The sequence below is a fragment of the Myxocyprinus asiaticus genome, chromosome 10 (genome assembly GCF_019703515.2).
Source record: "Myxocyprinus asiaticus isolate MX2 ecotype Aquarium Trade chromosome 10, UBuf_Myxa_2, whole genome shotgun sequence".
In the NCBI taxonomy this organism is placed as follows: domain Eukaryota; kingdom Metazoa; phylum Chordata; class Actinopteri; order Cypriniformes; family Catostomidae; genus Myxocyprinus; species Myxocyprinus asiaticus.
Window position 1 is genome coordinate 39,124,527 of NC_059353.1, and position 24,884 is coordinate 39,149,410.

The following is a 24,884-nucleotide window of genomic DNA, read 5'->3' on the forward strand; positions in this document are numbered from 1 at the left end:
ACCCTTCTACCTCCATTCAGCAACATCTTTAATATATTTGATTTATTTCACTTTGGCTTTAAATATTGTACTAACGGAGACAAATGAATAATTTATCCAGGAGAATCTGCAGCCTGCAATGAATATTCACAGATGTGCTCATGATCTTGAAGATCAAGATATTTCTTTCTGTCTCTTGATTTTCAATGTTCTCGTTTGCTCTCTGCAGGTGGCTTGCTTTGGACCAAACATCTACTCTGCCTTCCTGAAGGCCATGCTCTCAACAGGATTCAAGCTTCCACGGAAAGGCATTCTCATTGGGATACAAGTGAGGAAGATTTTTTTTTCTTTTCATAAAGGATGAAGCTCTCATGAATAAGCATAACCTTTCCTGTACAAATTTACTCAGTAGAACATTAGCATTTTTAGCTCATTTTGATCTGAGATTGTTATTTGGATGGCTGCAGTTAATTTCCTCCTGGAATGACAGTGGTCATAATGTGATAAATGTGAGCTCTTTGAGTAGGAGTATTAAGACATGTGCAAATTTATGAGAGCTAAGATGTTTAAAGGCATAGTTCCTAATTTTAGTCGCAGTCTCCGGAGTACTCAGAGAGTGGGCAATGATGCAGAAATTCCGTCACTCTACCGGCAGCTATTCTAGTCCTGGAACAATGTACCGCTTGTGGATTTCCGAAATGTAGGATGGCAAGCTTGATTACACTTTCTTGAGGAAGTGTAATCAAACTTCAAATTGTTATTGCGCCAAGGAGACTGCAGATGGCAAGATTTTGAGTGAAAAGGGAGTAATGTTTTGGTCTGTTTCTTTCCCCAAAACTGATAGTATTACTTCAGAAGACATGGATTAAACCACTCGAAGTGTATGGATTACCTTAATACAGCCTTTATGTCCTTTTTGGAGCTTAAGAATTTTGGAAACCATTAACTTTCATTGTATGGATATAAACATATTATACATCTATAAAAACATCTTCATTTGTGTTCTGCAGAAACAAATAAGTCGTATGAATTTGTGATGTCATAAGGGTGAGTATATGATGATAGAATTATCATTTTTGGGTGAACTATTCCATTAAAAGCAAGTTTTTATAGCATTAAGTTGAAAACACACATACACTTACAGATGTAGCCAATCAGTCCACTTCTTGCTTGGGTGGACAGAAACAGAAACATAAAGGAATTCTTAAATTTTAAAACACAAACATTTCCAGTAGTTTCTGATATATATTTCCTCACTTGGTTCAAAGTGTGTTTTTGTGTTGTTGTTTCCTTGTGTGTAACTGTGTGATGTTTACACACATCGAGCCTCAACTATGACAGTGAAACCCTGAGGTTTTGTTTAACGTTTTGATAAAATATCATCATCTGCGTGCCCTCTTTCATTTCCTCCTGCACTCAGCGTGGAAATCACATATCTTGTCAGGGTCATTGGTGGTGTTCAGGCATCATTGTGTTCTAATGGAGCCTTGAGTACTAATGAGAGCATGAAATTCCCATTCGAAACAAACCGAGATTTCTTTGTACGCTACCTGCCTGATGGCCATACCTGGGGACTGCAGATCTGACATGCTTTTTAAAGTCTGATTACTAGCCCATGGTTAAGTCTCCATGAACACAGAGCTATGCTACTGATCTGAAAGTGCTTAGAGGAAGAATTTTCCTCAAGAAATAGATATATTCTGTGTCCATCCACACAGACAGTCTGAGCTTAGGCTTTTATCTTTTTCTGATGGTCTGTCTTTTTCTTTCTGCTTTCTTTTTCCAATCTCTCCTTTCTTATCTTTATTTTATTTATTTATTTGGTCTCCAGCATTCTTTCAGACCTAACTTCCTGTCCACTGCTCACCAGCTTCATGAGGAGGGCTTTAAGGTGAGTTATTATTGTTCTGGGTGATAACAATAAATAGACATTTGAGATATATATATATATATATATATATATATATATATATATATATATATATATATATATATATATACACACACACACACACACTATATGGCCAAAGGTTTGTGGACACCCCCTTCTAATTAACAAATCTGGTTACTCCATTAAATCCAGTAAAGAAAAATCTTAATGTTTCTTTATGTAATGGCTTGGGCTTTGTGTGCTTCCAAATTTGTGGCAGCTGTTTGGGGATAGCCCTTTTCTGTTCCAGTATGACAATGCCCCTGTGAACAAAGTGAGGTCCATAAAGAAATAGTTTACTGTGTCTGGCGTGGAAGAAATTGACTGGCCTGCACAAAGCCCAGACCTGAACCCCACTGATCACTTTTGGAGTGAACTGGAACAGCAACTGTAAGTCAGGCCCCATCGACCAACATCAGTTCCGGACCTCACTGATAGCCTTGTGTCTGAATGAGAGCAAATCCCTGCAGCCATGTTACTACATATAGTATAGTGGAAAGCCTTCCCAAAAGAGTGGAAGCTGTTATTACAGCAAAGGGGGAAATTGATGCCTAAGGTTTTGTAATCAAATGTTCATCAAGCACATATGGTGTCCACAAACTTTTGGCCATATAGTGTGTGTGTGTGTGTGTGTGTGTGTGTGTGTGTGTGTGTGTGTGTATATATATATATATATATATATATATATATATATGTATGTATGTATGTGTGAATATATATATATATATATATATATATATATATATATATATATATATATATATATATATATATATATATACACACACACACACACTGGCAGCCAAAAGTTTGGAATACTCTACAGATTTTGCTCTTATGGAAAGAAATTGGTACTTTTATTCACCAAAGTGGCATTCAGCTGATCACAATGTATAGTTAGGACATTAATAACGTGAAAAATTACTATTACAATTTGAAAAAAAAAGTTAAACTACTTCAATGAGTTCTCTTCAAAAAATCCTCCATATGCAGCAATGACAGCTTTGCAGATCCTTGGCATTCTAGCTGTCAGTTTGTCCAGATACTCAGGTGACATTTCACCCCACGCTTCCTGTAGCACTTTTTGATTCATTTAAAAATATATATTTTTTTGTTTACAATTGTTAAAACATATCCAGCATGACTGGTAAACATAATTTTACATTTACAACAGAAGAATTCATTCTATATTATGTAAAATACTTCAGTAGGTAAACTGTAAATGTATTTGGTACAGAGTCTAAATACAATCATCACCACTGAAACATTTAAAAGATGCATTAAGTACATTTTGCAACATTTTATTATGTGAAATATAGTTTTTGCTGTTGTGGAGCTGGTGCATTCACTCTTCTAAAAGAGTTTCAAACATATATGGCTGAATTTGAGGGGTTGTACAATGTATTTAACTAAATTATGACTGTTTTTGGTGAAAAAATAAATAAAAATTGCACTTAACTCAGCGGAAATAATAAAATTACTGCAGAAAAGAAAAGCATGACATGACCCCTTTAAGCCCACCTGAAAGAAATGCTGATCGATTAAATGCTTATTTAAATATAAAAAAAGCCAAATTAAATGAGGGTTTCTTTTTATTTTATTTCACTCTAAAGCTGACAGTGGGCTTAAAAGGGTATGTGGGCTTAATGGGTGCACTTACCCTACAGTTTGAAATTATTCATGGTAACAAAAACACATTTTTGCTACTAAAGTTTAAATCAGAGATGCTATTAAAATGCCTCTGTCTTCACACTCTTGTGATTATTGGTGGTCTGTTTGCGCTAAGTGATGTGAGAATACTAGAAAGTAGTGGTAGTTATTTCACTTAGTATTTGTTTCACTTTCTTAGATAAATTATATTTTGCATGAATAAAGAACATAATTTTGTTGGCATGGGTTCAGCTTTATGCCACGGAGGGTACATCAGCTTGGCTTAATGCTAATGATGTTCCAACAATCCCTGTTACCTGGCCAAGCCATGAAGGCAACAACACCTCCTTACCCAGCATCAGCAGGTGAGAACTTCATAATTCATTGTATTTTTGTGTGTCTATTTTGAAATGGATATTTCTGTTGTAGGTGTCACAATGCTAAAAGTCTAAAACAGTTATGACACATACTTCTGTATAATACTCACAGTAACAGTGTTAAGAAGCTACATTAAAACTAACCATAATTTAAAGTAGATAATCTAAGCGCTACCGTTGAAATAAAAAATACAAGCTTATATTAAAAAATAGCTCACTACTAATATATATATATATATATATATATATATATATATATATATATATATATATATATATATATTATATTATATCACAATCTGACAAAATATAGCAATGTAGTGTTTTGTCATGCAACACCACTACTTTTTGGAAAAAATAGCTAGTTACTGGAAAAGCTATATGGTCATAGTTATAGGTTTTTGTGGTGATGGATATAACTACAGAAGTTGTGAAATTATTTATTCATGTTTTGTAATTTTTGTTAATAAATGGAGAACAAAAAGGAATGATTAGCACAGATGAAACGTACTGCCAATAAATAGACATTTACAGTTTCTCTGTATTCTGTACTCTGTATCCAAAAGAATTCTCTGTATGGTTTCTCTTACTACAGCTATCAGGACTTCCAGAGCCCTTAAAGTGTCAAAGGCTCCCACTAAATAAACACACATGATAAGGCGAACATGATTAACCCATCTTTAGTGATTCAAAGGTCATTTAAAGCTATTGTGTAAATGCGGGTCTGGCTTGCGAAACAGCACCGCTGCTGAAAAAAATCCTAGGGAAAACACTGCTCATGCTGTTTCTTGAATCGTGTCTGCCATTTACCCTCAAGGGTGGCATTGAAAGGCGTCCACCAATTTAGGTGGGATCCCAGGTTCAGCTTGATCACATTTATTACTAATTAGAGGGAACTTTTAATACAACCTCCCTACATTATTTGAGACTAGAGTCCACAATTAAAGCTCTGGAAACTGGTTTTAGTATTTCAATAGATAATTAATGTTTTGCATATTTGTTAAAAGTTTGTAAGGCCCTAAAAAAAAGTTTGAACACGAACACAAACACTTCTAGCCATGCAAATTTGGTTTCACATTTCGTTGCATTCCGATACATGCAAGACTGTAATTAAGTGCATATAAATGCACATTTACGTACTTGTATAAAGTATGTCTCTGAACTTACGTATCTATCTTTGCATTATTCTCTGAATAGACTTATCAGTGAAAGACACATTGACCTAGTGGTCAATCTACCAAATAACAACACCAAGTTCCTGAAAGACAACTTCCTGATTCGCAGAATGGCGGTGGATTACGGAGTGCCCCTTATCACAAACTTCCAGGTCAGCCCTTACTCTAATGCATCATGAATCATTTTTTGTTCTTGTGTTAAATATCTGTTTTCTTTTTCAACAGGTAGTTAAGCTGTTTGCAGAGGCCATTAAGTATTCAAGTGACTTAGATGCTACCAGTCTATTCCATTACCGGCAGCGTGAGCCCAGACTGTCCGAGAGCTTTACCGCATGGTTAACTTATAACCACTAAAGCAGGGACTCAGAGTTAAGTTACCTGAGGGCCCGAGCCAGGTGTTGTTCTCCATTAGGGGCCAGGTGAACAGTTACAACTAGTTAAAACTAGTGTTTTTACAACCATGAATTTGAACTATATACGGTTTTTGGCACAGTTATACAGTTATTGATCGTTGTTTGTCCACTTATTCTGAATTTGTCTGTATTCCAATATACATTTCTTTTAGGTTTCGAAAGAGACATTTTACTTGTCTTGTTTGTTGTCATCACCTAGGCTACAATTGCATGTTAACTATTGTCTAGGTCACAGTTAGTCTGTCTTAAAAGGTTTCTACGGTATATTTAAAAATTAATTACTCTATGGAGAAAATGAATGGGATTTTTACTTCGAATCCTACTGCTGTGCTCTGTTAACACTTGAGGGGCCACATGAAACTATCTAACAAGCCAGTAGTTTTAGGGCCATGCTCTAAAGGCTCAGTCAAATTGTGTGCAGTGCTTCTCTGCCTAACTCTTACTGAGTTTAAGCACTCCAGCTGTTTTCAACACTCAGCACTGTCTGTTTAATGTACCAAAGAGTAAGATAGTGCTGCTCTCAGCACACAATAGCAGACATGCGTGTGATTACACCTAAAGAAAAATGTCTATGAATGTGTCCATTTTTCTGTCTTTATCTTCCACAGTTAATGGTGGAAAAAAATGCCTCGACCTTATTCCTCAATAAAAATTAACAAACATTTTAATATGTTACACAAAGTTATTTTATGCTTGAATAGATCCACAAGAACAGGTCCTCTGTTATTAACAGGTTTAGTGAGATGGGGGTATCCAATTACAGACCCAAAATATGTATGGGCCTTTCATAGCCTATTCTTTGTTGAGAAAAAAAAAAAAAAAAATCTAAGCTGGTCTCCCAGCTCGAACAGCTAAAAAGTGCCCAAACCCCTCTAAAACCAGCAAACCAAAACTGAGAGACCTGGATCAGGCTGAGACTTAGATTAGGCTGGTTTAAGATTTTTTTATTTTATTTATTTATTTATTTTTTATCTGAAATAACTACCTTGAAACTACCTTAGTGGAAATTCACAAACAATAGTGATATAGTTTTCAAATCCTGAGATAAATGGAGTGATTTCAAGGTAGTTATGTTATACCAGGCCCCTAACTGATGGGATGAAGAAAAATGCAATTATTCATTCATTCACATTGGCCTCCAAGCGATCAGACTAATGTCATTCACTTATTGGTAGTTGCTTGAGAGATCCCTCATTTAGCTTTATTAGTCTTTTAGTAAAATTAATATTAAGCATTTATAATCCACCTATTAACATTAGTCTGCTTGCCTGCATTATGCTTATTGGTTAAGTATCACTTATATATGAACACAGTGCTAATTGGAAAAGCTAATATTATGACCAAACAGCCCACTAGAGTGTTGCCCATTATCTAATGGTCTAGATATTGATGCCACAATAAAATCTCAACACATCAGAGTGTGTGGGAGCTAAGCAGGCTACATGTCACATCTCATAATGAAGAGAGATTGCAGAAAGGGAAAAGCGGAACTGAAATGGGAAAAAACAACAGCAGTGAGGAAAGTCCTTTATAGTGCTGTGGAACAGTGTTGATTTTTACACCAATTTTTGTTTTAGTTGTAATTATAATCTTTTGATGAAAATGTCATTTAAATTTAGTCAATATTTTGTCATGTCATTTTCATTCATTTTTTTCATTTTTACATAGAATTTTAGTAAACCAAAGTAGCGTTCTAGTAGGCTAATTTGTACTAATAAGCAGTATAAAAAAAAAAATCAGTCAAAGCAGTCAAATCCTAAACCAAATATTCAATAATAGTTTTATGGACATTTTTAACATGTATCAACTTACAGCCAATAAGATTTTCTGAAAACCTGAAATAAGTCTGTGCAATAATAGCATATGAGTATATTAATGTACTGTATAAGCTACAGTACTTAATGTGAATTATTTATACACTTATAGCATATTGTTCACGAAGGGCTTTACATCCCGAGATATGCATTCTGACTAGCACGCAACTTAGTTTAAACTGACCTGTGTGTTCATATTTTGTGCAGATGTAAGTTACCATATTAAATCCATGTTGAGAATATAGCTGATTAATCTTATAGATAGCTTATTGGAATGCATTTGAGTAAGGTGATTTACCCGCTAGTAAAGAAGCACTTCAGTTTACCAGTGGTCAGCTCTTTCTGCTCACACAGCTCAAACAGAGAAATCCCCAAAATGCTATGACTAAATCATTTGAATCAACAATATTCAACAAGATTTTTCTTCCTCTATAATCATTGTAAGTGCATTGGGGGTATCCTGTCTGAGCATCCTCTGTCAACTTCTGTAAACAACTTCTGTAAAATTTAAAGATAGCCAAACACATGAATTCCAAAGACTTATATTAGGAAAGGGCCAAAACTAGTCTGATTAAATGGCAACAGTTGCCAAAGGGAGGATTGGTCAATTAAGTTTTTAAGGCAGGGCTTATTGACAAGTCAGTTCACTTCCTAGCTTTCCTGTGCACATCACACATTCACATGCTGCACATTCCTATGGTTTGAGTGTCTCTGTTTAAGTATCACAGATCGTACCTTTGAGTTCATTAGATTGGAGGCAATCACAGATTTGGCATATGGGCATTGGAAACACCAGCAGGCAGATGGCACCTTATGCAAGCCAGATGAGGGGGCACCCATGTGGCAGTGATTGAGTTCATATATACGCCATTTCATATTGGCTAATGGCCATTCATTTATAGCAGGGCATGTTAAAGCATTATGCTGAATATGTCCCTGTATTGACCCTTTGCTATTTTGCAGCTGTTGATCAAAACAGCTCTGTTTAGTACATCTGCTAAAATGGATGACAAATGGATAAAACCTTGAGATATTTTACCATGTAGTGGAATATATTGATGAAACAAACTGTCTAATTTAGGTTGTTGCTATATAAATGCAGTTTCAACATGCAGGAGTAAGATCAAGTGCTTTTAATTTTGGCTTGTCAAAGCCAACATACTGTTCTGCTATTTTATTATTCCTCTACAGCCACCAAACTCGGTACAGACCTTCAGGCTGTTCTGACTCGAGTGTAAAGTTATTAACACAAATTTAACATGGTCAATATTACAAATTTAGTCTTAAATATTTATTGTTTATTATGTTTCTTGGGGTAAATCTTTTCAAAATCATAAAACTATTCATTTCATGGTTTAAATTAGATTCTGAATCCCATATTTTCAATTTGGACTTATGAACCCCACTGTATGTTTTATTTGCTGTATACATTTATTACATGTATGAGAAAGTTTAACTCTAGTTGATGAAACTGTATGATTTACTCAAACAACAAGTGCTCAGAACATGCAGTGCATTTGCTTTTCAATCATTAGTGCAGGTTCAGATTTCCTCAAGATCTCCCTCAGGCTAATTCCTTACGTGCTCTGGGTCGAGAACATAGCAGCCATAGAGCAGTTCTCCAAAGAATCAAATGATTACATTTCCCTAAACTGTTTACCTTGTAAGGAGTTTGAAGGGTCTTACTGTGTTCTTTAAGCAAATGGAGGTTAATTTGTTTTAGTCGTTTGCTCTGATTTAAAGGCTGTACAGATGGCAGGACTGCACTGATGGCATACTTTATTCACAAACCTCTCTCCTTCGATTAAGACTAAAGGACAGGACAAAGTGTCTTGTCATCAGGGCCTGTGACGAATAGACTTCACACTTCAAAACAACTTGAACTTTCATTACCTCAGCCTTAACTTAATAGGCTTATCCAATTTCAATACAACCTAGGGAGAACTTGTGGCATTAGTCAGAATTGGCCTATAAACAGAGCCCAGGGGAGGATAATATGCTAATCTCTCGCATTTGCCAGATTCAGGTCATAGCGATTACTTTTATGAGTTTAAGAGATATGCTATCGAATAATCAGATTCTATACTGTATATCAACTCTATTCTAAATACAAGCTCTGGTCCAAAGCTTAGTGACCTGCCTTGCTCCCTACAGCTAGAAAGTCACAAAGAAAGCATAATGCAATGCAGCAAATAAAACAGAACACAAGTGTCTCGAGATGCTTTTAAAAAATATATATTTTAAACCTGACACAGTGTCTAAAATCACGATCCTGCACGAGATGCTGAAAAAAATAAAATGTGGATGTCCATCCAACATGTGTTTACATAGAGAAAATTTTAAAGGCAGCGCAGACACATGCAAAAACACTAACTTTGTGTTTGTATGCGTTTGTTTCATTAATTACAAACCCGAACCTGACCCAAAGTTATACCTAAAAAACTGAAACGAACCCAGCAGACCTCTACCTTTTTGAATAGCCTTTGTGTTTTTTTGATGCTTTAAAATACTGCCTCCATAGGCAGCTCACAAATTTTTAGAACAGAGCAATTGTGTACCTATTTTTCTTGTAAATAAGGAGAATCGAACAAGTAATGTGACAAATGCAAGATGTGTTTTTTTCCCCCCACATAAATGTTATATTGCCTCTGGCTGGTGTTCAGCAGCTTAACTGCTGCAGAATGGGTGTATAGAGTAATGACTTGTGGACCCTTAGGGGCACTTGGCACGTCGTTGCTGACAACGGTGTCAAAATAGATCCTTAACCCTCTTCATATTATTACCACTTGAAAATGAAAAGAGAACAGAGGTGAGAAATATTTCAGAACATAATTACCACGAAACGTTAGGGGTGCGTAATATTCTCCCTGCCATGTGATCTGTCTCGGTGGATTCCAGCATGCCTTGATATTCCATATGCGTTGAGAACTTTTAATTATACATGAATGAGTTTTAGTGCTGCCTCTCAGTGAAGACCTCTGAGATTAGAGTGCTGTATGCCGAGCTACCAGGGGTCATGATTAGCTGGTCACACAAGGCTGAATGTTTGATTGAATTTAGCTGGGAAAATTAAATGTTGAAATGTGATAGGATAGAGATTACTGTTTAAGAAACTTGTATAAGGCCTTGAGGAGACTGAAATGGAATCGGAGCTGCTTCTAACCCTCTGCGGGTCAGAAGTGTTTTATGTTGTAAAAAGCAGAGTAACATTGATTAGAATGATTTTAGATTGATACTGATCCCTATCTACCATGGTACATGCAACTTAATGCTCTTTAATTAGATAGAGCATTCCTCCTTATTTTGCATGGACGTTGTATTTTGGCTTTGCTATATGCAATGCATAATTTAAATAAATGTAAACCGACTGATATCTGTGCTGTCAGTTAAGGGTTAAACTTTTGACACACGGAGTCATTTGACAAAGCAACATGGCGCCGATCACAGCGGAGTTTGTCTTTGGGAGAAACGGCAACAAAACTACATCTGATAAGAAACCTAATTAACTGTCACACCCTCGTCAGCCTCTGCTCCTCCAAACCCCTCGCACTCTCCTGATTATTAATTATTAATTAATATCAAACCATCAATTAGAACACTATAAAGTCTCACCACTCTCCCTCAGTCTTTGTCTAGTCTCGTTTGGACCTGCTTCCAGTGTGTTCACATCTTCCTTGAATCCTAGATTCGTGAGTTATTTACCTGTTGGTCATCAGTTATCTTTGTTACCTCATATCCTGATTTAATCTGTGGTTTTTCCTTGTGTTTACCCCTGAGTTGTGCAATAAACTGCATCTGGGTTCAACTCCTTGTCTCAGCTTCATAACATTAACATTTTACATTGAAACCTACTGATTTAAATGTTAGAGTCTATTTTAAAACAATATGCCATTTTAAAAAATTGAGCGATTTATCACGAAACGCCACTCTGCTAAACACAATGTACACTAATGTGTACTTTAGCGCATTTTTCCTTGCCATTGGCCAGATCCCTCGCCAGCATGCATCAGGAACAACACCAGGCCCTCCTTGAGCTACATTGAGAGCAAGATCAATGTTTCCAGGCAATTCTCCGAGATCAAGTGGAGCTTGCTACACCGGGGGGAAGGCCCAACCACGACCCCGGACCTAACAACCTCCATGCCTCTGGTCACCCTTATGAAAATGACCCGCAGGATGAACCGGAGGCATTCCCTGTTTGAGCGCACGGCGGAGGTCTGGAAATGGCCAAAGTCACAGTGGGCGGACCACCTCCTGCTGCTGTTGTCCGGGGAAGTCCAGCTCGCAGCCCAACACCTGCCTGCAGCAAACCTCATGGTGTATGGGGACATCAAGAAAGCCATCATGCAATGGGTCGGCAGCAGCCCTGAGCAACAGCGACAGTGCTTCCGCTCATTGACGCTGAGCGAGCGTGGCCGCCCATTTGCGTTTGTCCAACAGCTCTGTGATGCCTGCCAGAAATAGCTGCTGGTGGAGGAGCGCGATGCCGAGGGAGTCGTTGATCTGGTGTTGCTGGAGCAGTTCGTCCTTCGTCTGATGACCGGAACAGCAAAATGGGTCCAGTGCCACTCTCCAGCGTCGCTGGAAGAGGCCGTCCAGCTGGCTGAGGACCATATGGCGGCATACCCGGGGGTGGAGTAGCCCTCGGTTTCTCTCTCTTCTCACTCTCTTTCTCTTCACTCTCCCTCTCCCCCTCGCTTTCCCTCTACCCCTGGTTCTGTCTGGTCTCCGCCCCATCCCAGGAAACGGGAGTTGTTTACTCCCAAACCGGCTCCCCCGGCAAGGAGGTTTGTCCAGCCGGTGGTTCCTCCTGTCTCTTCTTGCTCTTCACCCCAGGTTGGTGAATCCCCTGCTGTGAGTGCAGGCATAACGTCTGGGCTGGCTTGTTGGAATTGCGGGGAGCCGGGGCACTTCCAGAACCAATGCCCAGTGATGGAACTGGGAGTATTGATCTGGGTCCCCAACACCCCACGGGCTGCCCCCAATCGAGATGGAATGTACCGCATACCTGTGAATATCAGGGGAAGTACATATCTAGCCTTGGTGGATAATCAAACCACTATCCACCAATGTTTTGTTCAAACAATGTTTGGGCACGGGGCGGAAGGTGAAGGTGAGGTGTGTGCACGGGGATATTCAAAGTTACCCTATAGTGACAGTCACTATTAAATTTCGGGGACAGAAACATAGTGTCGAGGCTGCGGTTAATTCCTGCCTCACCCATCCACTAATTTTGGGAACTAATTGGCCGGCATTTACTATTTTATTGAGGGGAATGTGTGTGGATGGTTCCTGCGACAAAGCGTATCGGTGTGTGGTGTGTGATTCGCTGGCTGTGGAGGCGGAGCCAGGGCCGTCTAAATCAGCTCCACGTCAGAATGACGTAAGGGAGGTTGAAGTCTCAGCTTCCCCAGCCCTTAGAGGATTCCCTGCCGGGGATTTCCCTCTGGAGCAGTCGTGAGACCAGACCCTTAGGCACGCCATTGCACCATCTGCCATTAAACGAGGTCCCCTTCAAAAGAATTGGCATGGACCTCATCGGGCCATTAGAACAGACGGCTCGCGGACATTGCTTTGTTTTAGTTCTGGTGGATTACGCAACGCGATATCCGGGAGCAGTACCTTTGCGCAACATCTCAGTATGCAGTGTTGCGGAGGCACTATTCAGAAGTATTTCCCAAGTGGAGATTCCGAAATAAATCCTCACTGATCAAGGCGCCTCCTTCATGTCATGTGCACTACGCGAGCTATACATCTTGTTGCAGTAATTCGGGAAGAGCGATAAGAGGAGCCCATGCCAGAGCCCAGAGAGAGAGAGTGCTACACAGCTAAACCCCGCATGAGAGTGTTTACAAGCTTTACTGAGTGTATTTTGTGTTAATAAAAGAGTGTGACGTTACCTGAACCCCACTTCCTCATTCCTACAATGACCAGTCCTGTTATATTCTGTAATGTCTCAAAAGCATGAATAACCAATACTTCTGGAAACGTTATAATAAAAAAAGAAAAAAATTTAAAAAAGAAAGAAAGAAAAGGTATTATGGTATTATTTAAAATTTCACAACTTAGTCCCACAGTCCAGTGTGCCCACATATGTTGACATAAAATTTTAGAAAAACTATTTGGTCTAAAAAAATTTTTTTGCATGTTTATTAGGTGCAACTAGTTAAAAATCAAAAAGAGAAATGGAAAAAGTATAGCAGTCACGCTAAGGTCTCAGGAGGTTAACAGGGGTGAGAATCAACAAAGACCTGACGATACAATATTATACGATGATAATGCCATTCTTTATGTTTAGTGTATTGGGATCAAAACTGATTATTGGGATCTTTTACTCCCTTTTACTCCCTTTTTTCATTCTTAATTGGACTTTGGTGTTTTGTGCAACAAATGCTGAACTTCTTGCTTTGCTTCATTGTAGAGTCATAAACGTTGTGTAGAGCATAGGTACATATGTGTAAGAAAAAAAATGACATGAGCAAATAGTGTATCTTGGTTCCAGTGTGTTTAGCATTAAACAAAACCCTTGCAGTTTAGCTGTACAGAGGATCTGTGAAAAATTTGACAAAATATTGATTGTTGTCAGAATATCGATTCGATATATTATTAAGGTAAAATATCGCAATTCTTTGAAATTTTCTAAGACCTCTAATCTTTATGTTCAAAAGGAATTAAAGACATCATGTAAAGTGTAATAGTATGGCTGTCAGTGGCACCCCAAGATATTACTGGCTAAGGCCACAGATTACAGAGACTATCTTTATGACTCTGTTATATAAAAATCTATGTAATTAAAAGTGGTTCAAATGGACATGGAAATGCAGACTTCACCTCAGGGAGGAGATTGCACTGCCATTCATCTGAATATACCAGAGGCAAGGAATAAATTTTCAGCTCTATTTTACATTCTTTGAATACTGCAGTTTAGATCATTTGGATCATACATGAACCATGTAACTGTGATATTTATATGTAATCTGAAATACCATCACTTTACATTCATTCACTTTATTCATTTTGAGGCTTTTCTTTCTTTTTTTTTTTTTTTTTTTTAAGTTACTTGACAGGCAGCCATTTTCATAGAACATTCTGGTTTATAATCCATTATTTTTTTTATTTTTTTATTTTTTTATTTTTGTGCCGTTCATTTATATTTTCAATATCTGTGTTCCACCTCTCTATCACTACATCAGACTTTAGTTAAAAAGATTTTAAAGCTGAAGTATGTAACTTTTCCAGTTCTAAAATACTTCCTCCTATCCTAGCTTAATATGCAGAGACAACTATAAGTAAGATATTCATAGGTTAATTTTCTCGAAAACTGTAAACACTGTCTCTGTGGCGCTATGAAAATTCCTCTGTTTGTTTTGAGTGACCCATTTAGATCCACCCCAACAATGTTACTCAACCAATAGCATGAGCTTGGGATGGGGCTAGCTCTTGGTTTGATAAACAGCAGATGAGGGGTATATTCAGAAAGCTGTTTAAAAAATGTTTTCCATTCGTTGGCAGTACTGTCGCAGAAATTACATACTTCAGCTGAATTTAAAGCTAAACTAGTGTGATGTGACTGAGATAATGACTGAAGACAGTCCAGAAAGCATAGTTCATGGTTTTGTTCCTTAACCTAGTGGGCTGCCTTGCATGTCTACTGCTTACACATGCATTTGCTTTCTAAGGGAGCAGCCTAAATGGCTTGGAACCTTTTAAGTGACCAATCTGGAGTGCTCTACATAGGCAGCATCTCTGTGCGTTATACTATTTGCGCTCCTTACACAAAGCAAATGGGAGACTTGACTCACAATCAATTCCAGTAGTGTTTGCAGATAGCATGTAGCGAAGCTAATGATGCAATTAATATGCATAAAAATACATAGCACAAACAAATATTGCATGAAATAGCCCATTGTAATTTAATTGAACTGTTTAATAAATACTCTTCAGTACTGAATTAATAAACATTTTAATTGACATTTACAGTATGGTTTATACTGTATGGTAACATATGGTAACATAAACTCAGCTGGTTTATGTTAGTTAGTGTTTGCTGGGTGCTTGGCATGCTGGTGGATCAGCACTTGGTAAACCAACATGGTCTTTCTGGCGAAGCTACTTAAAGGAATAATTCACCCAAAAATTTTTTAAATTCTGTCTGTTTTTACTCACCCTCATGCCATTCCAAGCCTATATGAATGCTGTGATCGCTGATTTCCATACAGCTGTGGATGGTGCCTCAATTTAAAGCTTAATAAAAAAAGCACCCAAAAGTGTCTTAAAAGTACTCCATGTGACTCATGCTTCATTTTCCAAGTCTTCTGAACCAATGAGGTTTGATGTTATTGATTGTTGCCATATTTCATTTGATTTTAGAGTGAAAAATGACTTGAATTTAGGCATGTTCAAAACACAAAGTGATTGCATGCCTTCAGAAGACTTGGAATATGATGTACGAGTAGCATGGCTACTTTTATAACAATCTTGGGTGTTTTTTTTTTTTTTTTTTCAAGACAGCTGAACAATTTTATTTAATTTTTTTTTACAATGAATTGTAAACATATATATAAAATCAACATTTAAACCCCACAACCCCCCCCCCCCCCCCCCCAAATAAACAACCCTGTGGTCAATATACATACATACATATACAAACATAAATACATATACATATATATATACACATACATACATACATACACACACATAATAATCATACTAACTATAATACACTACTCTCTCCACACCCCACCCGAGAGCCCTCCAAAAACTCCAAATACCTGCCCCATTTCCGAACAAACTTATCCAAGCCACCCCGTCTTCCAGATAACACCTCCTCATAAGCTGCCACCCTCCCCACCTCCGTGCAGCACTCCGGATATGGGGGCGCACCAGCTGACCTCCAACCCCTCAAAATAACCTGCCTGGTGATCATCACACATGTCAGAACCCAGTTCCCTATATGGCCATCCCCCACATCAATGACTGCCCCATCGCCCAGAACACAAAGTCTGGGGCCAAATGAAACCTGAGTGCCCACCACGTCACACACAAAATTCTGAACCTTCGACCAGAATTTTTGGATCTCGACACACCACCAAAAAACATGGGCCATGTCTCCATCCTCCGATTGGCATCTCCAGCAGGTGGGTGTGTCTTTAAGACCAAGCCTATACAGTCTAGAGGGGGTCCAATAAAATCTATGCAAAATTTTGAATTGTATAAGACGCACCTTTGCATCACTAGATGCAGACTTAACGTTTTTAAGAATCTTAGCCCACACTCCTTCCTCCAATGCCAAGTTGAAATCTTTCTCTCATACTTTCTTGAGAGAAGTTAAGGCTCCGTCCCCCATATTCTGAATTAACAGGGAGTAGTACACTGATGCCTCATGACCTTTTCCAAAAGCCGCAATCACCTCTCTCAAAGCATCTGCCTCCTTAGGGGGATGTATGCTACTCCCAAAAATAGTGCAAAGCAGGTGGCGCAGTTGTAAATACCTATAACTGAGGTCTGGGGATCCCAAAATGTTGGACCAAGTTTTCAAATGATCTCAACACACCACCTTCATATAGGTCACCGAGTGTAGCAACCCCCCTCACAATCCACTCCGGCCAGCAGAAAGGAGACTTGCCAGTACATAGTCTTGGGTTCTGCCATATGCTCGAGGCAGCATTTAAATAAGTGTCCAATTTAAACAATCTGGACACTTTAGTCCATACCGAGTGTAAATGCGAAATAATGGGGTGTAACTTAACTTTTCCAATTAGTTTGATAGAGATGCTTTGTAATGGCGAAATAGGGGCAAGAACTGCCTGTTCAATAACAAACCAGGGAGGATCATGGGTGTTTTTTTTAACTTTTAAGGGAGGTACTATCCACTGCTATTATATGGAAATCAGCATCACAACATTCTTAAAATTATGTCCTTGTGTTCTGCAGAAGAAAAAATGTCATATGGGTTTGGAACAAAATGAGGGGCAGTAAATGATGTCTGTCTGCATCCTGCAAGACTACTACCCGGCACGTCCATTAAAAGTTACGCCCCCTCCAAATAACCAGCGAAATCCTGAAGTCTTGGCTGTTCCAAGACACCACATTTAGATGCCACATTCATACACTGTTTGTTGTGTTTATTTGGAGTCCCACAGCAACTATAAACACCTACACCTATCCATAACTCTAAACCTAAACATAACCACAAAAATAAAAAAAACAATTAAAGTTTATAAAATCATTAAATATATGAGAAGGACCTGGCTGCAGCCTGCAGAATGAGGTGGGGCTACATATGGGGCAGAGCTACACGTGTCGCTCCACCCATAACATAGTCTCTTTGGCTCGTTCATCTTTCACAGACATACATGATAGGAGATGTTGTAATCGTTGCTGGTGTGTTGTCATTGTTTGAGAGATATTGAATAGTTGAGCCAAACCATTTGATTGTGGTGCTTATTTGTATGTGATATTCAATCCTAAATTCCATGGATTTTATCCTATGTTAAAAGTGAGGAACAAATCGGGATTTAAAAGAAAATGTTCTTAAACAAATGCCAACTGAAAATCATGTATATGTGTTTTTTGTGTTTGGTGCTCATGCACCGGTACGTCAGTACATTATTAACAGTTATAGCCTGTATGCCTTATGCAATATTCCTTATTTTCCCCTGTAATGTACTATTTATTGACTGGCATTGGTTTCTGTATGCATGTCAATTAGAAAGTAACTTTTAGGCAGACGAGATAATGGAGCACACATTTTTGGAGGAGAGATAATCGTTTACGATCCTTAAAATAAATTAATATAAATCAATATAGAATACAAGTAAAAGCACAGCAACCATCTCAAGAATGGTATAAGAATTTTCGTCAGTTCATCAGACTCTTGTTTACTGTTGTTGATGGCTTAAATTAAAATGACTAAATTCCTAAAATGCAGAGTTTTCAATAGATCGAGCAGATACAGACGGCGTGCATAAAGCAAACTTGGTCAGTGAAAGAATCTAGTATTGATCATTGTGGCAGGGCGGAGGGTGGGGCCGGGTCGTGATTCTACACACCTGGCTCCTAATCAGGCTGATAAGCCCGAGAAGGATAAAGGCCGACTGGAGATGGCAGTGCGACAGAGAGAGAGTTACGGACAGCTGTCCGACTCCTGTGTGTGTTTGTCTTTTTGGTTTTAGTTAATCATTTAATATTATTTATATCTAAAGCCGGTTCTCACCTCCTCCTTTCCATTGATGTGTTACACTGGTGCCGAAACCCGAGAAGGAGGAGGGATGCGCCGTAGTAGAGTCCTCACCACTACCATCCACCCCAATGGAGCAGCTGTGGGGGATGGAGGAGCCCGACCGCATGAAAGCGGAGGAACGGCCGCCGACCGCGAGAGGAGGAGGGGCTCCTAACCGACCGCCTGGAGTGGTCAGGGCCACTGCCAGGGGCGGAGGAGACCCCTACCAGCCGCTGAAACGCGGCGGGGTCTGAGACCGCTGACTGTGAGCGGGGAGGGGCTCCTGGACGACCGCCTGGAGTGGAAGAACCACTGCCAGGGGCAGGGGAGACCCTTCCATCCACCAAAAATGCAGCAGGGCATTCCATCCACCAGGGGCTGGAGGACTGCCTCTGATCCACCTGGGGAGGTGCGGCTGTCGTCCACCAGAGGGTGGAGGAGTGGCCGATGGACCAGGCTACTGTGTATCGGAGAACCGGCAAGTGAATTTTTTTTCTCTCTCTCTCCTCTCTCTCTCCTGCTGCCGCTCTGTGTTGGCCTTTTCCCTCTCTTTTTAAATGTTTTTGTTAATTTGGCACAATTGCCGTTACAGCGTGTAGGTGCCACATTTTTTTTTTGTTTTCCTCCCCTTGTCCCCTCCCCTGATCCAGGTAGATGGGGATGACCTGCCGGCAGACGGGGCAGAATGCACGCACCCCCCCCCAGGGAAAGGGGGGGGATGTACGTCATGCCGGGGGCTCCCCAGGCTGAGAGAACAGGGGAGGAATGTGGCAGGGCGGAGAGCGGGGCCGGGTCGTGATTCTACACACCTGGCTCCTAATAAGGCTGATTAGACTGAGAGGGATAAAGGCCAATTGGTGACGGCAGTGCGACAGAGAGAGAGAGAGTTACGGACAGCTGTCCGACACCTGTGTGTGTTTGTCATTTTGGTTTTAGTTAATCATTAAATATTATTTATATCTAAATCCGGTTCTCACCTCCTCCTTTCCATTGATGTGTTATAATCATGCAAAATAATCACTCATGATGATGAGCTGTTATGGCAGAAACCGGGAGACTAAGTGCGTACTCACACTAGGCCCAGTTGCCTTGTACTGTGCCCATGAACGACTGTCCCCATGCCCTCGCTGGCCTGCACTCACATTGCACTTAACATTCCGGGCCTGAGCACGCTTACGTCATTACGATGTGACTTTTTGTATTGAAGAAAACAGGAAGAATAGCGCTCTCGCACAGCACAATGGAGTCCATCATTCTAACGTTACTTTGTGACTTATTTGTAGTCATTTGGGGCGCGGTGACACACGGCCCTCTCACATGCCTAATTGTCGACAGCATCGTACCACTGGAATTTAACCTTTTCGTCCGATGAGCTGCCAGATTTATATTCAGATACTGAACCCGCTTTTTTTTCAGCTTGTCACGACATTGCCCAGTGGTTCTTTGGTATCCACGAGCACGAAGATAGTCAGGAATTTACAAAATATCTCGGAGTTCTTGTGTGTTGTATCCAGTTTTTCCTGTATACTCTCGTCGGCCCAAATTTCTAGTAAACACTGCACCTCTGCTGTAGACCAAAGTGATCCCTTTGGCATGTTTGTTAAATGGAACAGTTGCATCATTGATGTTATGTTTCGAGTTCCGTGCTCGGCCACAGTTAGCGATCACACTAGACGCGTACCATGCCTAAGCCAACTGAATCGTGCCCGAGCCCACCTCTTGAAGTGGGCCAAGACATGGTTCAGCATACTACGACAGTATTAGAGTTGAAATTTCGCCATACCAATAAAAGACGACCGAGCCAATGAGAGTAAGTTATTGGCGGAGCGACACGTGTAGCTACACCCCAATGTGTTGCCCTGCCACTTTCTGCAAGCTGCAGCCAGGGATACTTAAAATATACCACAAATTAAGTTTTTTATTTCATTCCTACTGCCATATAAGTAGGTGGCAACAGTGAGGAGAAGTTTAATTAAAGTGAATAGGAGAAGAAGCTAGCGGTATGCTAAGCTAACAGGCTAACCAATTAGCCTATAAGCTAACTGGACAAAACAGAACAGATAAACGTTTATTTCACCATTTATATCTTTTTTATTATTGAACAAGCAGAAATTGTACAAACACCTTCAGGAAAAGAGTAAAGAGCACTTCCAAAAAATGTCACATTAAACAAGTAAGTTCAGTTTACCATTTATATCTTCCGTTTAATAATATGATATGTGACATATCATTTCAAAGTTATTCTTTGTCATATTTAAAGAGTTAAGAGAAAATGAATCATACAGCGATTGTATAGGCTTTTAAAGGTTCTTGTAGCCAAGAATGTTCTTGTAGAATCGCTTGATGATCCAAAGGGGGCGTTACGTGTAGTGGGCGTGCCGTGAAGTAGGTGTTCCTTGTAGTCTTGTGAGATGCAGACAGATGCACTTGAACAAATTAAGCTGAAGCTCATTAAGTAAAGTGTTGTGACTATTACGGTCTAACCTTCAGTAGTCTCACGGAGAGTCTCAAAGGCCAGGCAGCTGCAGTCATCCCCGTCCCTGAGCTGATAGAGTGTGCAGACTCAGCCATACTGCGTAATGCACGGCACCTGCCTGGGCTGAAGGAGGCCTGCTGTTTGCTGAAGAATGTAAAAAAAAAAAAAAGACTCATTAATTGACATCGGTTTCTCATGCTGTGCTAATGAATTATCCACTGGACAGGGGTGAGGCACGGAGCGGAGCATGCCATCCTGTGAGGTGCCCGGCGGTATCTTCAGGAGTGGCTGACAGATAAATGATGGCTGTTTTGCAATGCCATTTGATTTATTTGTCGATTATGTGCCTGAATTTATTATGTCAGTTGGAATGGAGATGTCTAAGAAGGGAGATTAAAAAGTGTCTTACATGTTGAACACATGACATCATTATGATGGTACTTTGAAGTCATTATACTCAAATATTTACATTACATTAATATACTCTATATAGACTAAATCTCACTTTTGTTTTAGTTTTTTCTAAAACTTTTGAAAGGCTGTTTTCGCTCATATTCTGATGTGTGGAACAACTGTTGGACTGTTGTGTCTATCAACACAGAATTTTTCAGAGGACTGAATACACATTGATATCACACAGATTTAATTTTAATATTATTTTATATTACTGTATATGAAATACCATATATTAGATCATTTTAATGATGTCATATCAAATTTATAAAAAGCTTTGCTTGAGTTCGACAGATGAACAATAATGGAACAATGAGCAAATAGAGTACTGTCCTAAAGTCTGAAATCAATAGAAAATTCCACTATTTTGAAATTTTTATACAATTTAACAAGAATTTAAGAATTCTTTATGTCTCTTTTCACTTTAAAGTTAATCTTGTGTACTTCAGTGGAAATCTGACCTTTTGTTCAAACATGGTCAATTTAAAAAAAATATATATATAATAATATATACAAATTGATTAGTGGCATATGTTTTTCACAATCTTAAATACTTCCTAATAATTTTGTCATGACATTTTTGTTTTAAATGTTTTCAAATACTAAAACTTGTATTACATAATCCCAGATTTTCAATGTGGACCTCATATTTTGGTTATGTAACATTATCTTTGGTTTACATAGGAGCCAATATCATACATTGAACAAAATTGGCCACCTCCTCAATAGCAGTTCCTCTTCTGCATCACACATGCAGTGATCTGGCTAGATTTTCTTCCAACAGAGTGCAGAGGGAAGGGAAATTCCCTTTCCATGCTAAGCTGCAACATTTTAAGAGGACAAGATCTGACAGTTTCCTTAAAACTCTGTAGGAATGGGCTAATGGTAAAAGATCCTTTAATGATTTTGAAAGATACTTATTTCATTTGCCTGGACTGATTAAGCATCTCCAAATTAACAGAAAGTGGTAGTACAGTAGCTCTAGTTAAGATCTCAAGTATTTTAAATGCACAGTTATTCCTCTGTAATCTAATGCTCGAATAAGTACATTTAGTAAAAGTCAGTTGTTATTTTTTTTTTATTGCAATTCAAATAACCATTTCGTGAGATGAATTACAGGCTATCCTTGGTTCTGAAAATGTGTGCTGTAACAAATAACGTGTGCTGGTTCTGAAACCGTGTACCATCACAGTATGTACTGTATTTGATGAAGGGCGCACTTCTCGGCTGGTAAAATATGAGAGTAATATGAATAGATTTCAGACATACATCATCTGGGGTCATGGGCATTGATCTGTGACATGAATATATGATGTAATAACAACCGTGAAAATAATCCACTCTGGTTTTGTTAAACAAGCATCATTTAAGCACAAAGAACAACTTTCTTGGTGTAATTGTGCTCAAAAGTTTGCATACCCTGGCAGAAATTGTGAAATTTCGGCATTGATTTTGAAAATATGACTGATGTGCAAAAAAACTGTCTTTTATTTAAGGATAGTATTCATATGAAGCCATTTATTATCACATAGTTGCTTGGCTCCTTTTTAAATCATAATGGTAACTGAAATCACCCAAATGGCCCTGATCAAAAGTTTACATACCCTTGAATGTTTGGCCTTGTTACAGACACACAAGGTGACACACACAGGGTTAAATGGCAATTAAAGGTTAATTTCCCACACCTGTGGCTTTTTAAATTGCAATTAGTGTCTGTGTATAAATAGTCAATGAGTTTGTTAGGTCTCATGTGGATGCATTGAGCAGGCTAGATACTGAGCCATGGGGAGCAGAAAAGAACTGTCAAAAGACCTGTGTAACAAGGTAATGGAACTTTATAAAGTATATAAAATATATCCAAAGCCTTGAAAATGCCAGTCAGTACTGTTCAATCACTTATTAAGAAGTGGAACATTCGGGGATCTCTTGATACCAAGCCAAGGTCAGGTAGACCAAAAAAGATTTCAGCCACAACTGCCAGAAGAATTGTTCGGGATAAAAAGAAAAACCCACAGGTAACCTCAGGAGAAATACAGGCTGCTCTGGAAAAAGACAGTGTGGTTGTTTCAAGGAGCACAATACGACGATACTTGAACAAATATGAGCTGCATGGTCAAGTTGCCAGAAAGTCAAGCCCCTGTCAAGCTTCTGGCACACTGTAATTTGGAGTGACAAGACCAAAATAGAGCTTTATGGTCACAACCATAAGCACTATGTTTGGAGAGGGGTCAACAAGTATTGTGCTAACAAACTCATTGACTATTTATAAACAGACACTAATTACAATTTAAAAAGCCACAGGTGTGGGAAATTAACCTTTAAATGCCATTTAAACCTGTGTGTGTCACCTTGTGTGTCTGTAACAAGGCCAAACATTCAAGGGTATGTAAACTTTTGAGCACAACTGTATGTGTGTGTGTGTGTGTGTGTGTATATATATATATATACAGGTGCATCTCAATAAATTAGAATGTCGTGGAAAAGTTCATTTATTTCAGTAATTCAACTCAAATTGTGAAACTCGTGTATTAAATAAATTCAATGCACACAGACTGAAGTAGTTGAAGTCTTTGGTTCTTTTAATTGTGATGATTTTGCTCACATTTAACACAAACCCACCAATTCACTATCTCAAAAAATTAGAATACATCATAAGACCAATAAAAAAAACATTTTTAGTGAATTGTTGGCCTTCTGGAAAGTATGTTTATTTACTGTATATGTACTCAATACTTGGTAGGGGCTCCTTTTGCTTTAATTACTGCCTCAATTCGGCGTGGCATGGAGGTGATCAGTTTGTGGCACTGCTGAGGTGGTATGGAAGCCCAGGTTTCTTTGACAGTGGCCTTCAGCTCATCTGCATTTTTTGGTCTCTTGTTTCTCATTTTCCTCTTGACAATACCCCATATATTCTCTATGGGGTTCAGGTCTGGTGAGTTTGCTGGCCAGTCAAGCACACCAACACCATGGTCATTTAACCAACTTTTGGTGCTTTTGGCAGTGTGGGCAGGTGCCAAATTCTGCTGAAAAATGAAATCAGCATCTTTAAAAAGCTGGTCAGCAGAAGGAAGCATGAAGTGCTCCAAAATTTCTTGGTAAATGGGTGCAGTGACTTTGCTTTTCAAAAAACACAATGGACCAACACCAGCAGATGACATTGCACCCCAAATCATCACAGACTGTGGAAACTTAACACTGGACTTAAAGCAACTTGGGCTATGAGCTTCTCCACCCTTCCTCCAGACTCTAGGACCTTAGTTTCCAAATGAAATACAAAACTTGCTCTCATCTGAAAAGAGGACTTTGGACCACTGGGCAACAGTCCACTTCTTCTTCTCCTTAGCCCAGGTAAGACGACTCTGACATTGTCTGTGGTTCAGGAGTGGCTTAACA

General features: G+C 39.0%; 1 protein-coding gene across 2 annotated transcripts in view; it reads left to right on the plus strand.

The window, feature by feature from the left end:
• Positions 1 to 6,152, plus strand: part of cps1 (carbamoyl-phosphate synthase 1, mitochondrial) — a 79,671-nt gene extending 73,519 nt beyond the window's left edge. For both annotated transcript variants that reach the window (XM_051708957.1, XM_051708958.1), the window contains exons 34-38: positions 209 to 307; positions 1,811 to 1,870; positions 3,812 to 3,924; positions 5,134 to 5,263; positions 5,337 to 6,152. In XM_051708957.1, coding sequence (XP_051564917.1) covers positions 209 to 307; positions 1,811 to 1,870; positions 3,812 to 3,924; positions 5,134 to 5,263; positions 5,337 to 5,465 — 531 coding nt within the window. In that variant the 3' untranslated portion in view covers positions 5,466 to 6,152. The remainder of the gene's footprint in view (positions 1 to 208; positions 308 to 1,810; positions 1,871 to 3,811; positions 3,925 to 5,133; positions 5,264 to 5,336) is intronic.
• Positions 6,153 to 24,884: the final 18,732 nt, after the last annotated feature.